The 18,473-nt window shown below is 37.9% G+C and overlaps 1 protein-coding gene across 5 annotated transcripts in view; it reads left to right on the top strand.

The window, feature by feature from the left end:
• The window catches only part of DGKH (diacylglycerol kinase eta), a 200,917-nt gene that overhangs the window by 100,485 nt on the left and 81,959 nt on the right, over window positions 1-18,473 (top strand). For 4 of the 5 annotated variants that reach the window (XM_030813330.1, XM_030813333.1, XM_030813332.1 and 1 more), the window contains exons 5-6: window positions 11,841-11,945; window positions 12,220-12,352. In XM_030813330.1, coding sequence (XP_030669190.1) covers window positions 11,841-11,945; window positions 12,220-12,352 — 238 coding nt within the window. Of the gene's footprint in view, window positions 1-11,840; window positions 11,946-12,219; window positions 12,353-18,473 lie in introns of those variants that run through there. The other variant, XM_030813334.1, reaches the window with a different exon arrangement.

The following is an 18,473-nucleotide window of genomic DNA, read 5'->3' on the forward strand; positions in this document are numbered from 1 at the left end:
TGGCCAGTTATAACCTTGTATCATGGAGGACTGACCTTCCCAGTGTATGTGCCATGTTGTAGCTCCCAGTGCATGGCCATGTGCTGCGCCGCCTCCTGGTCTTGGGGCTGGTTATAAATCTGCAGTTCACTTATGTGTTCCTCTACAAGGCCTTTTACAGACTCCAAATAGATGGTCCCAAGCTGATACTGTCATTGTCACCATGATCCTGGAGACACAGCCTGTAGCTCTGTGCAAGTAAATTTCTAAAACCTGTCTCTTCTGAGAGTTACTGCATGAAAACAGGCAAGGGTGGGTCAAGTTTTGGACCAGCAGCCCAAATTCCACCAACCGCCCTATTATACAGAGGATTCTAAGCTATGCAGACTGCTGTGAAAGGTTTATTCTTCTTTTGCCCGCCTGACTGATATACTGATGTAGTTTTTGAAGAAGGGCTGTGGAATTTACCTAGACTTCACTGTGGTCTTGATGTGGCTGAAGTGTTTCGTTGAAGGCTCTTTAGTCCTGTACTCATTTAGATTGACTCTCACTTCTGGTCCCTTTTTGTGGTGCAGACTAAAGCCTCAAACTCTGTAAAAGACAATGGCTTGTCTCATGTAAGTACCTGGAATAGGGGCCTAATATGGGAAAATAAGCTACTGGCAGTAAAATTTTTTTTTAAATTCCCACTATAAATATCTGGATATTAGCAAAAGAGAGTCTGATACACAGTAACCATCTCATTGAAACAGCAGAGCTCTGAAGAGTTTTAATATCTTGACAGTTCTGTCCTGGCTAGCATGATGGAGTTCTGTTTGCTAAGATTTTTTTTGTTCCATAACCTCCTTGAAAGCCAGAATCTTTGGTGTTAACTATAGCTTCTTAACTATACCTGTTAAGGAATAAGGTATGGTAGGGAGGCATGGTGCTCAAACTCTCCGGAAATTCCCAGAGATGTTTGCAAACCTATGCCTCATGAACAACCCAAGCCTGGTGAAGTCCTGAATCACCCTGAAGAGGCCCCCAGTGATGTGCACGAAAATCTTAGGGTGAAGCTAAGGGGTTCAATGGGCCAGACCCAGTGGCTCATGCCTGTAATCCTAGCACATTGGGAGGCCAAGGTGGGTGGATCACCTGAGGCCTGGAGTCAGAGACCAGCCTAGCCAGCATGGTGAAACCCTGTCTCTACTAAAAATACAAAAATGGGTAGGGCATGGTGGCACGTGCCTGTAATTCCAGCTACTCAGGAGGCAGAGACAGTAGAATTGCTTGAATCCTGGAGGGAGAGATTGCATTGAGCTGAGATCGTGCCACTGCACTCTTGCTTGGGTGACAGAGTGAGACTGTGTCTCAAAAAATAAAAAAAAAAAAGAAAGGGGTTCCATGTCCATCACACCTGGTCTTATTGACAACTCCAGAATTGGGCTTTACATCCTGTATGAAATGCTTTAAAAATATGAACACGTTGTTTCACCTCACAGATTTTGGTTCCATTAGACAATAGAATCACAGTAACCAAGTAAAAGCCCACCCCTTTAAATAGGATTTAGTCTAGTCTGGCCATTCCTAGTGAATCCTTATTACCTTCAAGTGAGAAGAAAGCTCACCTAGAACAGTGTACCAGCTAGCAGTGATTAAAGTGCTTGAGCCATGGCATCGATTCTTGCAGTCACTAGGTTGATTGTCTTTAATGGATGAGACAGGATTAGCAAATTTGATTCCCCTTTGCATTTTAGTCTTACGTAAGTATTTAATTTCCAACAAGAAAATCATGAAATTAGTTTCTGGCAAAAAGAGATTTTCTATTTACTGGTTTCTGCCTTACACATTTTTGTGGTCTCTGGATCCAGTTTAAGCTTCGCTGAGCCCAAATCTCAGTGTATGAAGGCAAAGGTAGGTTTGTACTTAATGAGAGACAAATGACAATCTAGTCAGCAACAGACAAGGGAAGTCAGAAGCAAGATCTTCCTGTTGACAACAGGTAGGTTGAGTGTTATCTAGTTGGAGATTTTATTTTTTAGTTGTTTATTTTGTTGGTTGCCACAGGTTGAGACTTGCTGGTAGCACATCTAAGGTCTTTGGGGCAATCCTGGAACTCAGGGTTGGGGTGGAGGGTTGGCCAGCTGTCAGGATACTCTCGGAACCTTCTGGTAAGCTGCTCCCACTGAGATGGAACTCAAGGCAGAAGTTAGTCTTTACATCTTGGAGATAAGCAGATTAGTAGCAAGAAACTATTAAAGAGAGCTGACATCTTAGAAGGTGTGGCTACACAACAACCCTGGCCCTTGACATCAGGACTTGGTAAGGCCCCTTCCAGCAAGACTCAACGATGTCTCCCATTGATCCAAACACCAGGCGATGCCCAGTGATGTAGTTTGTTGGAATCAGTTGGTGTGATTTCTTGTTGGTAGCGGATGCTTTGACATACTTCATTAATGCTTTGTGATAATCTAGCACAACACTATTTAGTATGAAATGCCTGACAGTAGTTAGCTACTGGGGGAGTAACAGCAGCCACATAGGCCTAATATTTCAAGTGGCAAGAGTCGCAGCATTCCGTGCTATAGATCTCATGTTTGTAAGAGCAGTGGGCTGAGTGTTTGGCCTTTGTGGTCTGGTTTCTGCACAAATTTTGGTCATTTTATTTTTCAGAATTCCATCAATAAAGGGTGCTAACAATAACTAATTTTTCCCAGTTACTCAACAGTATTATTAGAGCTGCCCCATTTGTTAGAACCATAATGTGAGAAAAGCTGTCAGTACAAAGCAGTTAATCCTCCCTTTGGAGCCTTTGTAAGAGTTCAGATTTTGGGGAGGCTTTTTTTTTTTTTTTTGTACAGGTAAAGTATTCATATGAATATATTTTAGGTTGCATGTGCCCTTTTAGGAAAATGTACAATCGTGTCCACCAGCAAGGACAGACGTGACTATCCTCAAAATGACTGTAGACAAACTTCTAAAAGGCTTTAGCCTGAAGTTTAACACAATATCAGGATACACACTTTACAGGACAGAGTGTAAAGAAAGGTTTTCAAGTCTTTAGATTCATCAGTCCTTCACTACTATCATTATCTGGAATTAGCAGGCATAGTGAAGTGTGCCGTTTATGTGTACAAAGACATGTATAGAAGGATATGATTGCACATTGTAATAGCAAAAGACTGGAAACAACCCAAATGCGCAGGTTAGAGACTGGTTGGAGTAGATTGTGAAATATATCATGCAATGGAATGTTATGCAGCCATTAAAAAGATGAATGAGTTCTGTCTGTAACAATACATACCAAACTTCAAGTTTTATTCAGTGGGAAAAGCCAGATGGGAAACAGTGTGAATTGTAAGATGTTACTCTGTGTGTGTTTGTGTGTGTGCACACATGTCTGCATTTAAACCTCAAAAGAGCATATAGTTATATAGATATTCTATCTATATGGATAGAATATCCCTGGAGAGAAACACAAGAAGATAAATAGTTGCCTTCAGTAAAGGAAGTCAGTAGCTGGGGGCAGGCTTAGGAGGGATATGTGCTTTTCATTCTAAATACATTTTGAATTTTGTATCATAAATGTTTATTGCCTATTCAGAATTTTAAAAAATGCTACATGGGACCCACCTTCTGGAATGCATTTGATAGGAGTGATGGATTCAGCAGGAAGACCACTTTAGACCCTGTCAGGATGTTCAGGGAAACCAGGATAAGGACATAGATTAGCTTGTCTGCACTGGGAAGGAAGGAAGGGCTAGATGAGAGACTTTGTGCACAAGGACTGGAGAGCTGTGTGGCCAAAGGGAGGGGAGAAGGAGAGGAGGAAGTGAATGTGGGGTTACTGATTTGGGGAGGATTGGTATATAAATGATGCCTTTAATTAAGGGTTGAAAATGGGAATAAAAGCAGGTTGGTAGTGGGGTTGTGAAAAGAAGACTTCAGGTCCAGACATTGTGAATTTGAAGTGATGTGAGATACCCTGGTGATGTCTTGCAGTCAATTCAGAGAACAGCTTTAAACACTATTAAAATGGCTTGAAGTACTTTTTTGGTATCATTTTCATAGTTCTTTTGAAGTTTTTAGCATACTCAAATATCTTTTCCATTCCTTAAGTATGATTATGGTGTAATGGAAAATTTAGGTTTTAAAAATATTTTAGTTTTGTGGTGACCAATACAAAACAAGATAATTATTTTGTTTTGAAATTTCCCATTACATATGTGTCTTGTACAAAGCCATTTACCGTTATAAACTAAAAGAGTTTGTGCCAAGGGAATGAGACTAATGGATTGTTCCAATCTCTGGTACAGTCTGAAAATATTAAATGAATGGTAAAACATTTAATGTGTCCATTAACTAATACTGCTAATTTACAATGGGAGTGTGTGTGAAAGCCTACATAAATAATTTCTGAAGTCACTGTGATCCCTGTAATTACAATTAATACTGAAAAAACTTCTCAATTTCCCACGTGCGTTGTAATAGTTCCAAAACAATGCCCTGTGTTAATATATATCTTGTAAATATTTTGTTCTCGGAAGATGCCTGGTTTACATAGACTTGCCTATGTTAGTGAATGAAGTCATTATTACTATTATTATTAGCCAGCACTTTTGCATTTCCTTTCTTGCTCACCATTTAAAAATGCACAGTAAGGTATAAGGTTGAGATGCAACTGTGCGGCAGCCCTCATTATTGTTCTCATGGGGAGAAAAAGTGAGCAGCATGTGCAGTCTTTTCTGCCTGTCCTTTCAGGATAATGTCAGTAAGTTCTTTGCCATTCCTTCATTCTCTCGTAGATGGCTAGGGAGGAAGGCAGATATAGTTTCAAATCTTACCTACACATCGTGACCTTGGACAAGTTGCAAACCTTCCTAAGCCTTAGGGTCCTCCCAGCAAAGGACTGCTTGTCACTCTTTGAATTATGTGGATGAAATGAGATGATATACCTGGCCTGTAAATGGTAAATCTTAGGATTTTGGACTTGTGAAATGATTTCAACTCCAAACGTGAATAATGGAGTCATCTAAACCCTCCCTCATGGTCACTCCTCACAATGAGTTGGCAAGTCCCGTTAATTCTACCTCCTAAAAATCTATGGAATTCTTTTTTATCTCTGTCAGCTGCTGAAATCTTCATGGAGTGCTCCTATGCACAGCAGCCTCACTGCACCCCTAACTCATGCCCTGCCATGCCTTTCCTGCCATTTAATAAGAGTCTCCCATCACGGCTTTCCACCACCAAGTGGACCATCTACACTGCTGCCCTGCCAGTTATCTTCCTAAAATGAGTATCTGGTTTGTGTCTCTTCCCAGCTTAAAGCCCTTTAGTAGCCGTGCTCTGTCACTTTTAGGATCAAATCTGTACTCTTTAGTGTGGTTAAAAGGTTCCTCATAATTGCCCCTCTGATTTTATTTTCCATTTGCAGCCCATGGTTGTCACATCACACTATTTACAATATCCAGCACCTGCCTGATCTCTCTTCTTCAATGTATTCATGTATCCCTTGGCTTACAGTATCCATGCCTTCTCCTTCTCCCTCCTTGTGGCTTCTTCCCCACAGACATACACAGGAAACCTTACTTGGCCTTCCCACCCACAACCCTGCCCCACTTTTTTTTTTTTTTTTTGAGACAAGTCTCACTCTTGCCTGGGCTGGAGTGCAGTGGCGTGATCATAGCTCACTGAAGCCTCAATCTCCTGGGCTCAGGTGATCCTCCTGCTTCAGCTTTCCCAGGCATACACCACCATGCCAGGCTAATTTTTAAGTTTTTATAGAGATGGGGCCTTGTGATATTGTCCAGGCTGGTCTCAAACTTCTGGCCTCAAGTGATCTTCCCACATTGGCCTCCTAAATTGCTGGGATTACAGACATGAGGCATCGCTCCTGACCTCTTCCTCCCCGCCAAAGCATTCTCAGATCCTTTAGTCTTGGTTAGTTTCCCCTTCACTGTGTTCTCATTGCATCCCAGGGATTGAAAGCATAGATACAGTTCACATCACGAAGGGTCTTGTAAGCCATGCCAGGCGGTTTAGAAGATAACAAGAACCCACTCCACTGAAATTAGTTTCACTTATCTGTGTTCCCCCACTGGCCTGTGAGCTCTCTGAGTGAAAGGACTGGGTATTTCATTTGTTTCCTGGAGGCTGCAACATTGTTTGGCAGAAAATAGGAATACTTTGTATTTTTTAGTGAATAAACGGATGGATTCAAATGGAGAATGTAAGTTTTAAACTATCACAATAGGTGACCTTCCACACTTTGCTCACAACCTTATAGCTTATCTAACCCTTCACCTTTGCCCATCACTGAAAACATTAACATACTTTGTTGTTGGATTGTCTTTTAGAATAAAGTCACAAAACAGACATGAAGTGGGTGCAGTAAATCAAATGTTAATATGTAAGTGGAGAAAAGTGCTATAAAGATAAGAATAGCATGTCGTGATAGAGAATAAAAGGGGAGACCTTCTTAGATAAAGTTATAGGGGAAAACCAGAAAACTTTTATTTTTCAAACACTTGAATATTGAACGCACAGGGAGCTCACAAACTTGCAAACACGAGGTAAACGACATAGAATTATGCTGCAGATTCATGTGGCTTGCCTATCAGTTTTGAGTTCTTTTATTTACCTTGTAAAATACGCTTGCTTTGTATTGGCAGTGACTTTAGTCTGTTCTTAGAGTATTAAGTACTTTTTAGATTTTTAAAACCAATTTTAGTAATAAGACATAGCCATGTATTATATAGCTAAATGAAATTATGCTTATTTTAAAAATTATGATAGGAAAAATAATTTTGTTATTGGTAATCTGAAACTTTCTTTCCATATCTTAACCCTTTTATTTCTAACAGTTGTTTTTTATGACCTTTGAAATCTTAGAGCTCCATATAACCAAATATAGCAAAATGGATTGTGCCCTAGACAGGGTTCTATGGACCACATGAAGGAGCCTGAGAAATAGGCCCTATTTGTCTGGTATCACAGTAGAAAGAGGTTGTGATTTAAAGCTGAAAGACCTGACTATATCTTCTGCCTCTGTGACTTACCACATTTGCAATTTTAAAAAAGTTACATTTCTTTTTACCTCTTATGTACACCAGTTATATGGAAGATTAAATGAGATGGTGAATATGATCATATTGATAGCAAAGCACTTTAAAAATGTAAGGTGGTGCAGAAGTAATCCTTCTGTTTATTTATCAAAATCAGAGCCCCATAAGTGTCCTATGTTTAATGAGCTTAATTATTAGTTCCTTTAGTTGTTTGTAACCATAGATATTAACTGATATTATTGAAATTATGAATAGAAGAAAATAGATTTCAGGTGTTATTGATTTACCAGTTTATTATTACAATATCAAAACTTATAATTATTTATTATTTTTTTTATGGGTGTGGTAGGCTGAATAATGGACCCCCCAAAGATGTTCACATCCTAATCCCTGGAACGTATGGAATGAGTGGCACATTAACCTGGCAAAAGAAACTTTGTAATTGTGATCATGTGATCTTCATATGAGATGATCCTGGATTATCTAGGTGGGCCCAGTGCAATAAGAGGGAAGCAAGAGGAATCAGAGAGTCAGAGAAGATGTGCCTATGGAGGCAAGAGGTTGGAGAGATGCAAGGAAGTGGCTGCAAGCTGAGGAAGGTAGGCAGACCCTAGAAGCTGAGAAAGGCAAAGACATGGATTCTTCTCTAGAGTCTAGAGTCTGTGGAAGGAATGGAGCCCTCCCAGCATCTTTATTTTATTTTATTCATTTTTAAAAATAGATTTAGAGGGTACAGGAGCAGCTTTATTACATGGATATATTGCATAGTGGTGAAGTCTGGGTTTTTAGTGTAACCATCACCTGAATAGTGCACAGTGTACAAATTAAGTAATTTATCATCAGTCACCCCCCTTCCACCCTTTAGAGTCTCCAGTGTCCATTATTCCACACTATGTCCATGTGTACACATTATTTAATTCCCATGTGTAAGTGAGAACATATGGTACTTCTGCTTCTGAGTTATTTCACTTGATTAATGGCCTCTAGTTCCATCCATTATTCTGCAGAAGACATGATTTTATTCTTTTTTGTGACTGAGTAGTATTCCATGGTGTGTGTGTGTGTGTGTGTGTATATACATATATATGTAGTTTCACTTATAAATACACACACACACACACACACATATATACACCATGGAATACTACTCAGTCATAAAAAAGAATAAAATATATGTATATATATATATCACATTTTCTTTATACAGTCATCTGTTGATGGATACTGGATACTTAGGTTAATGGATACTTAGGTTGATTCCATATCTTTGCTATTGTTAATAGTGTTGTAATAAACATACGAGTGCAGGTATACAAGTGCAGGTATCTTTTTAATACAATGATTTTTTTTCCTGTAGGTAGACACCCAGTAGTGAGATTGCTGGGTCAAATGGTAGTACAATTTTTAGGTCTTTGAGAAATCTCTATACTGTTTTCCATAGATGTTGTACTAATTTACATTCACACCAACAGTGTACAAGCATTCCCTTTGCTCCACATTCTTGCTAATACCTGTCGCTTTTTGACTTTTTAATGACTGCTCTAAGATGGTGTCTCATTGTGGTTTTAGTTTGCATTTCTCTGATGATGAGTGATGTTGAGCATTTTTTTGTATGCTTCTTGGCCATTTGTATGTCTTTTGAAAAATGTCTGTTCCTGTCCTTTGCCCACTTTTTAATGGGGTTATTTGTTGTCATTTTGTTCAACATCTTGATTTTAAACTTCTGAAATCTACAACTTTAAGAGTGTACATTTGTGTTGTTTTAAGCCACTAAAATTGTGATAATTTGTTACAACGGCAATAGGAAACTAGTACAATGTGGATTGACTAAACATTAATAACTATAATTTGTTTGCATTCTAAGAAATTAAATTTTAGCTTTGTCCAATAGTCTTCAAAAGAAATGGTGGTGAAATTAAATTCTAGCTTTGACCAATAGTCTTCAAAAGAAGTGGGGGTTTATTATTGAACATATGATTATATATGTGTATATATATAGACACGCACACATATACATACACATGTATACACAGACATACACACACAAACATATATATATATCACATGAGATACTCCAACAAGTAACACATGAAGCCTTTCTTGGTGATTCCTCAAGGCTAAGTCCTTTGTCATGTCCTTTTCCCATGGAAGGCAGGGCAGGAGGGCATAGCTGCACAGGGACCTCTTTATTCTTGATGGTTTCACTATCACCTTCTATTTTTGATGCTCTGGTGAACCAGAGTCTTTGTGAAGTAACAGTTATAACCATGACTCTGAAATACAGGCTTAAAGACATTAAGAGGGGACAGTTCCCTGGACTCTTCGTGGGACCTGTGACAGGGGTGGGAGGGGTGGCTTGTTTCGCTCGGCCAAGTTCAAACCCATTGTGGGAGGGGGAGCACATGGGTGAGCAGGTGCTGGGGCAGGCGTGAGTGCTTTTAGGCTCCAGCCCCACGGTAGCATCTGGGGGTGTGTTACAATTAATGCTCTTTTAGCAGTTGCTGTCCATGGATAAATCTAATCAGTAGATTTCTTAATCACAAGGCCTATAAATCAAAATAATTTTCTAATTTTTTTTGCCTCTGGAAAACGTAACTGTATCAAATGTGTTATGATCTTTCCTTGCTCATTACTGTTCACTTTAAAACAAGTTTTATTGAAAAGGAGAAATTGCAAATGTATACCTTTTACTTTATTAGTATATAAGCACACATGATTTATATTGCTGACATCATTTAGAATTAAGGCATTTGTGTAATTCCAAATATACAAAGAAAAATTAGAAGCTATTCTTTATCCTTCTTTCTCCCCTTTTTCTTGAATTCAAAATGACTTTACAAGACATTTAATGTAAAGGCACTAAAGACAGTTAAAACCATTAGTCATCATGCTTTACTTAGAATTCAGCAAAGAACAAAGTTAAAGAACAAAATAGCAAGCCTGGTTTATTTGTCTGAATAATGCTTGTCTCATGATACTTTATCTCATATAAGGGAAGGAGAGGGAATCCTTAGAGTTACCTCATATAAGGTAGCAAAAAATAAATACAATAAGTGCTAGAGACAATATTTATTCAGAAAACATCAGCAAGTCCAGTGAAACTTGGAGACTCTGAAATGCTGTGCCAGTCATTAGAGCCAGGAGTGTATTATGATTTAATGGTACCTCTCTGCTGCATCTCATGAGCTGTCCTAGAAAAACATTTTGAAGCAATAAAGCATCCATTTGGCTCCTAAGTAATGAGAGGCATTGTTCTTTGCATTAACTATTTATTCAGGAAGAGAAGTGACCAACTGTTAATAAGCTTTATCCAAAGAGGGTCGTGGAAAACAAGAAAATGCAAAAGTGAGGTTCTCTTCAATTTCATATGCAATTAACAAATATCCAGAGCTGACTGATTGGTGCTCCTCTTCCATGTGACTTTTGGCTGGCTGTATTTAAGGGTGAGTGCCTGTTAGATGTATTCAAAGCTTCTGGGTTTAAGGAAGGACTCTGTAGCCTAAACCCATGGCAAATGAGAGGCGGCAATGACTCGTGAGTAGCTAAGACTGGATTGATCTCTCTATTGTTTTGAATAATGGACTTATTTTCTAAGATGAATAGTAATGATTTAGGCTTACTAGTTTATTCCTTTTGGGAAGGATTCTTTTTGTTTGTTTTAGAAGATTATTGCTTTTTCATTACTTGTGAAATCTGCTCTATAATCCAATGTAATGTTTAGACTTATCACTTGATCAAGAGGCTTTTAACTTGAGAAAAATTCTTATTTGGTATATAAATAGATATGTGCTTTATTCTTTGGAAATAGTTACCAGGTAGGAATGCAACATTTTTCTCTTGTTCTGCAAGTAAATAAATGATCTCTTCTTGACAGTAAAAGTGTAGGATTTAGTAACTTCAAGATTCCAACCAGAATATTGTATTCACAAATAAATAGGGGCTTCTTTCAAGTCATTTCAGAATCTTACTTTGAAGCGCTTTGATCATATGACAGTGTGAAGTTTTCATTCCACTTGCTTTAAGGTCCTTAAGGTAATTAAGCTGCCTTTTTAATGACATGAAAAAAGATAAAAGTCGAAATTCTTTTCTCCCTAAAGCCAACAAAAGGCTGTTTATGCTAATTCTTTGTCCCTGCTCTCACTAAATACTAGTACAGTGGAGTTCTACACAATGGAGGAAGAATCTTCATAAATCATTAAAATAGACAGTGGAAGTGATATGTAAACTCAATATTATTTAAATATTAACAGAATATTCTTGATACCATAATAAATCAATTAGGTGGCCGGGCGCAGTGGCTCACGGCTGTAATCCCAGCACTTTGGGAGGCCGAAGTGGGCGGATCACGAGGTCAAGAGATCCAGACCATCCTGGCCAGCATGGTGAAACCCTGCCTCTATTAAAAAAAAAAAAAAAAATTAAGATATCATTTAATATTGCATTCCTTTGATTTTTAATTTAAAAATATTTTCCATATTGAAAACTGTATTCCTGCTAAGCTTACTGTGAATTATTTTGAAGTATATTTAAAATCAGTTTGTAAGATGTATTTCATGGAATAAGAATGCATTGTGTATTTGGGTCCATAGCCTTAGAAAAAAGGGCTAAAGAGCCCAAGTAAGTAGCAAAAGGATCAAAGGTAGAAAAACTCCTTAGGCTTTTTCTTTCCTAGACCACATTATTTTTATCATACAGATTACAAAAACGTAAGAAATAAAGACTTAAGTTAGAAATGGAATTACCTCAGAAGATGTTAGGTTTTGTAACAATCTTTCTCTTTGGGTATTAACAATCATTAGATTGAATTATCCCTTTCAGATCATCACTCCATTCAGAAGGCTAATGCTGTGTGCTGAGAACAGAAAGGAGATGGAGGATTGGATCAGCTCACTGAAGTCTGTACAGACCAGAGAACCCTACGAGGTAAAATAGCATCTTTTCTTTCGTCTCGTGTTCTTAGGAAATAAATGTTAATAACCAAAGGGCTAGAGCTCTACTGTGCAAACATAAGTATGTGTACACTCATTCAGCAACTTGTTTAAACCAGATTTTGAAATTCTTAGCTTAAAGCAAAGTGCTTTGGTTTTAAAAATGATGGATTTGAAAATTTGACCATAACTATATGCATTCCAAACAGTTCAGCATCTGTAGCCTTGTTCACTGGCTTGGCAAATCTGTCCTCACATCTCATTTCTAGGTGGCCCAGTTTAATGTGGAACATTTCTCAGGGATGCACAACTGGTACGCCTGCTCCCACGCCCGACCCACCTTCTGTAACGTGTGCAGAGAGAGTCTTTCTGGAGTCACCTCCCATGGCCTGTCCTGCGAAGGTACTGTAGCACCTAGCATGTGTTTTCTCCCAACAGTGACCATACTGTAGACATGCTGCCACTGGTTTTATTGTAGCTTAAAATTGAGCTCTCCACACATAGAACTAGCTTGGAAAATATTTTTGCCCAGGAAAAAAAAACATAGTCATTTAAAGGAAACATAAATCAAAATACAGCATTTCACCCCCAAGAAACTAGGAATTACTGTCTAAAAAAAAAATCTTTGGACCTTGTATAATCATTCTGGTATTCTTTATTCTGGTTGATTATGGAGAGCACAACTTTTTGTGAGGACAGTATATACTCTTTGGCAGAATTTCTGATTGTTAATTATATTGCATTGTTTTAAATATTGTTTTCATTTCATCTGTTTAATCTGAATAGGTATCATCCTTTTTAATTTCCTTAAAATTTTCTAAAAATAAGGCCTATGCTGTTGTTATTTTGTTTTGTTTCGAGAAGGGGTCTCACTCTGTCACCCACCCTGGATTGCAGTGGCATGATCAAGTCTCCCTGCAGCCTCAGCCTCCTGAGCTCAAACGATCCTCCTGCCTCAGTCTCCCTAGTAGCTGGGACTACAGTCAAGCACCACCATACCTGGCTAATCTTTTTTTTTTTTAAGTTTCTAGAGACAGGGTCTCACTATGTTGCTCAGGCTGGTCTCAAACTCCTGGGCTCAAGCAATCCTCCCGCATTGGCCTCCCAAAGAGGCATGAGCAGATTTGTGAGTTATTTTTAATATAAGAGCAGTGACCACCTAAAGCAAATACATTAATAATTGCCAACAGAAAACTCATAACTTCTTTAGATTTATTTTATTTCATACTTCAGTGATTACACTGTTGTATACTACTTTTTGAACTATATATGATAATAATACCAGCTTTTTTTCTCTAATCCAAAAATTTCTTAAGTAATTTGGAATATCACTTATTTATAATTAAGTAATAAAGGAGTAATAGAGTCACAGCCTTAATTGATTTTTAACTATAAAATCTGTGATATGTCATTGTTTCAACTATTTAATATGATACAGCATAGTGGTTAAGAATGGAGCTCTTCAGTCAAACCCTCTTCCACTTCCACCATTACAAACTATAACCAGGAGAAGTTGTTTAATTCACTTAGGCTTTCCTCTCCTCATCGATAAGATGGGGATAATAGTCATTTATTCCTCGTAGAATCACTATAAAAACTAAATGAGAGAATACATGCAATAAAACTACTTTTCTAGTTAAATAAATTGTAAGAAGTTTGTAACTGTTTTGTAAGAAACTTATTCCAAATTTGCATCATGGGCTTGATGCATTAAAATTCATGAAGGAGAAAATTTGGAGAAGGCATTAAAGCTTTCTTTTGATACTTAAAGAATGATTGCAAAAGAGATCTGATTGGCCTTTATTATGACTTTAGTAATCTAAAAGGATTACTTAGAACTGAATAACTCCTACCAGGTCTGTAATATTATATGATATTATTTTAAAGATTTTACTAAAATCTTTATTCCAAAAATGCTGAAAAGACACCACATCTGAGACACTCTGTGGTACCCTTCTGATTTGAGTGATATACATTATTAAATATTTTTATTTAAAAATTGAGTCAGTAGTGGAATGACTGAATATTTTTCTTTTTTTATTTTATTTTGTTTTATTATTATTATACTTTAAGTTTTAGGGTACAGTTGCACAATGCAGGTTTGTTACATAGGTATACATGTGCCATGTTGGTGTGCTGCACCCATTAACTCGTCATTTAGCATTAGGTGTATCTCCTAATGCTATCCGTCCCCCCACCCTCCGACCCCACAACAGTCCCCGGAGTGTGATGTTCCCCTTCCTGTGTCCCTGTGTTCTCATTGTTCAATTCCCACCTATGAGTGAGAACATGTGGTGTTTGGTTTTTTGTCCTTGCGATAGTTTACTGAGAATGATGATTTCCAGCTTCATCCATGTCCGTACAAAGGACATGAACTCATCATTTTTTATGGCTGCATAGTATTCCATGGTGTATATGTGCCACATTTTCTTAATCCAGTCTATAAGCATTTTAAAAGAAAAATGAAAATTATATTATTTGGTGAGAATAAGAAACTTAAAAGTCTTTGAATAAATTTGTTATACTCGGCCGGGTGCAGTGGCTTCCAGCACTTCAGGAGGCCGAGGCAGGCGGATCACCTGAGGTTGGGAGTTCGAGACCAGCCTGACCAACATGGAGAAACCCCGTGTCTACTAAAAATACAAAATTAGCCAGGTGTGGTGATGCATGCCTGTAATCCCAGCCACTTGGGAGGCTGAGGCAGGAGAATTGCTGGAACCCGCGAGTTGGAGGTTGCAGTGAGAGGAGATCGGGCCATTGCACTCCAGCCTGGGCAACAAGAGTGAAACTCTGTCTCCAAAAAAACAAAACAAAACAAATAAATTTGTTATATTCTTCTATAAATAATGTAATTTTCAAGACTTTAAAAAAGTCTCAATTATTGGATTAAATAATTTTTTTAAAGAAAATTATATATTAGTATTCATTTCCTTTGCTGGTAAAACTTTTTTAATCTGCAGTATCTTGCCTATTAGTATTTTCAGAACCATAGCAGAAGATTTTATAAATCCCAAGGGTTTAATAAATATAAAAAGTTGCCTTTTTATGTTTTATGAGAATATGGTTATTCTGGATTTCATCATAATCAAAGTCATACTTAGACTTTTGAAAACCCCCTAAAATCTGAATAAACAGCGTGCTTGATAAAACTGAAAACATTAGATACAAGAGCTTTAAATATTGTAAGAGATGCAAATATAATAATTTGTTCAACAGTGAATATGAATAACTTTGTATTAGCATAGAATTCAGCTTCCAGTGTGTGAAGCCTTCACTACATTTACTAGCCTTTCTATCCTCATTTCCACAATAAAATGAAGCCATACTGATTTGTTTCCTAGATTTATATTGAATAACTAAAGTTATTATTTTAAAGCTTTGCATATATAAAATATTATATGAATGAAAAATAGGAGACAGAAAAATAGAATTTATTAAAAATCCCCTAAGTCAATCAACAATATTAATTATAATTTCAGGGCATAATTGTCCTTTACAGTTATTTAAACAGTAATTTAACCAAAAAAGATAAGTGGTAATTTTTAAAAAATCAGCAGCATCAAATATATCATCACGGGTATTTATGAATTTTGATCTTAAATGATTTTTTTTTTTTTTGCAATGGGGGGACTCATTTTGTTACTCAGGCTGGAGTGCAGTGGCACAATCACAGCTCATTGCAGGCTTAATTGCCCAGGCGCAAGCAATTCTCCCACCTTGGCCTCCCGAGTAGCTGGCCCCACAGGCATGCACCACCCATGCCTGGCTAATTTTTTTTTTATTATTATTTGTAGAGACTAGGTCTCACCATGTTGCCCAGGCTGGTCTCAAACTCCTGGGCTCAAACTATCCTCCCACCTTGGCCTTCCGAAATGTGGGGATTAAACCACCACACTTAACTGATTTTTAACCCTCACAAAGATTTAGTATAGTAAATACTGAATGTTGTAATAAAAAATCATAATCTTTTTATATCTGCATTTTTTTTTTTTTTTTTTGAGATGGAATCTTGCTCTGTTGCCAGGCTGGAGTGCAGTGGTGTGATCTCAGCTCACTGCAACCTCTGCCTTCCGGGTTCAAGTGATTCTCATGCCTCGGCCTCCCAAGTAGCTGGGACTACAGGCGTGCGCCACCACGCCCAGCTAATTTTTGTATTTTTAGTAGAGACGGAGTTTCACCATGTTGGCCAGTATGGTCTCGAACTCCTGACCTCAGGTGGTCTGCCCACCTTGGCCTCCCAAAGTGCTGGGATTACAGGCATCAGCCACCAGGCCTGGCCCATTTTTTAAATTCTGTCATTTTAAACAATAACTTTACAGGTCAGGGGAAAGTGCTTTATTTGAGAATAACTTGTCTGGAGAAATTTGTTAACTAACAAAATTCGAGTGCCTGCTGATCAGTCTCATTTCTTAGTTACCATAATTACAGTCTGATTTGTTTTATTATTAGTGTTATGTTATATTAAGCAACTTGGTAATTTTCAAGGCTCATTATATGAAGCACTTTATTATTATAAAAGTGTGTTTTTTTTATTTTTAGTGGGCTGTTTGATTTTTAATGGCAAAATTTTCAAAAAGCTATGAAATTATACCATTACTCTCTTTTATATCCTGCTTTTCCCCTTAGAAGCCAGATATTGACTGTGGATATCAAGTACTTATTTGTACTTATAAAGCACCCTGGGGCATCTGTTGCAGATAGTTTTAGGACTCCACTTTTGACAAAGACCATAATAGATGAAAAGGCCCAGAGATGCTAACCAACCAGTTTAAAGTAGTCACTTATGTTAGAGCAAAAGAGAGTAAGTCATTGTAAAAATTTTCACCAAGCTAAGCTTCCTTCTGATGGTGCTGTGTCTTCACACTTAGGATTTATCAGCAACAAAATTCAACTGAAGTATTATTTTCTATTTTTTTTTTGAGATGGAGTCTCACTCTGTCACCAGGCTGGAGTGCAGTGGCATGATCTCGGCTGCAACCTCTGTCTCCCAGGTTCAAGCAATTCTCCTGCCTCGGCCTCCTGAGTAGCTGGGACTACAGGCGTGCGCCACCACGCCCAGCTAATTTTTGTATTTTTAGTAGAGACGGGGTTTCACCGTGTTGGCCAGGCTGGCCTCGAACTCTGGACCTCAGGTGATCCACCTGCCTCGGCCTCCCAAAGTGCTGGGATTACAGGTGTAAGCCACCACACCCAGCCTCAAGTGAAGTATTATTTTCTATATGAAGTCTGTGTTCTAGTTACACACTCATTTATAACAAAAATGGTGGAAGGGAAAGAATTTTTCAAAGTACACAAAAGAGACGGTAAGCAAAACATTTCCAACATGTATACATTATTATCATTATTATTATTGTTATTATTTTTTGAGACAGAGTGTTGCTCTGTCTCCCAGGCTGGAGTGCAGTGGCATGATCTCGGCTCACTGCAACCTCTGCCTTCCTGGGCTCAAGCAATTCTTATGTCTCATAAGAATCCCGAGTAGCTGGGATTACAGGCATGCGCCATCACACCCGGCTAATTTTTTTATTTTTAGTAGAGACGAGGTTTCACCTTTTTGACCAGGCTGGTCTCAAACTCCTGACCTCAGGTGATCCACCACCTCAGCGTCCCAGAGTGCTGGGATTACAGGCGTGAGCCACTGTGCCTGGCCTAGACTAATATTTTTCAAGGATAAACCAGCTCAATTTAACCATCCATTTGTACATAGACTAGTCATGACACCTGAAGCACTTTGAACATTTGGCTAAAGACATCTTAGTTATTTTACCTGAAACTTTTGTTTTCATGTTATATCAAATTAAGACAGTTTCAAGAGAATGGTGTGTAATGCAAAATTTGTTAATGATTGACTTAGAAATCCAGAAAATCACACGAAAAGGAGATACCTTGCATTTAAATTTAGCAACACTTACCTTAGTATGTTCCCACTGAAATGCTCTCTACTTTTAACTGTTTAGCTAAAAGTCAGGAGCTGACCTAATATCACTATCCACTAATATTTGAATAATTTCCTTAGAGAGATAAACGTGTTTAATAATAGTCTTTCCATATATGTGCTGCTTTTTTTCCCCAGTTATTTCTTCCAATTTCTCTTTTATAAGTTCCTTTTGATAATATGGCTGGGGAGATTTAGTGAAGCCTGTAGTGACAACATCACTTCATCATCCCTTCTTTCTACATTTGTCATTTGGTCATCTCAACATAATACTTTCCAAAGATAGGGCTGAGTTTGTGACCCTCACCAACCTATTTTCCATGATGCCTGGCTGTCTTGTTGGTATACTTGCACTTTACAGCCCCCTGGATCAACTTTATCATACTGACATTTTCAGACTTACAATCAGTATTTTATATGTATAGAAAAATACAATACCGGAAATATACAGCTTGATGAATTTCCACAAATTAAACACATTCGTGTAATCAGCACCTACATTTAAAAATGGGATGTCACCAGCAGACCTGCTACCAAATTTTATTTGCTTCCCTCTCTCCCTCTCTCCTATGTGTGTGTTGTCTGCCT

The sequence above is a fragment of the Nomascus leucogenys genome, chromosome 5, assembly GCF_006542625.1.
Source record: "Nomascus leucogenys isolate Asia chromosome 5, Asia_NLE_v1, whole genome shotgun sequence".
In the NCBI taxonomy this organism is placed as follows: Eukaryota; Metazoa; Chordata; class Mammalia; order Primates; family Hylobatidae; genus Nomascus; species Nomascus leucogenys.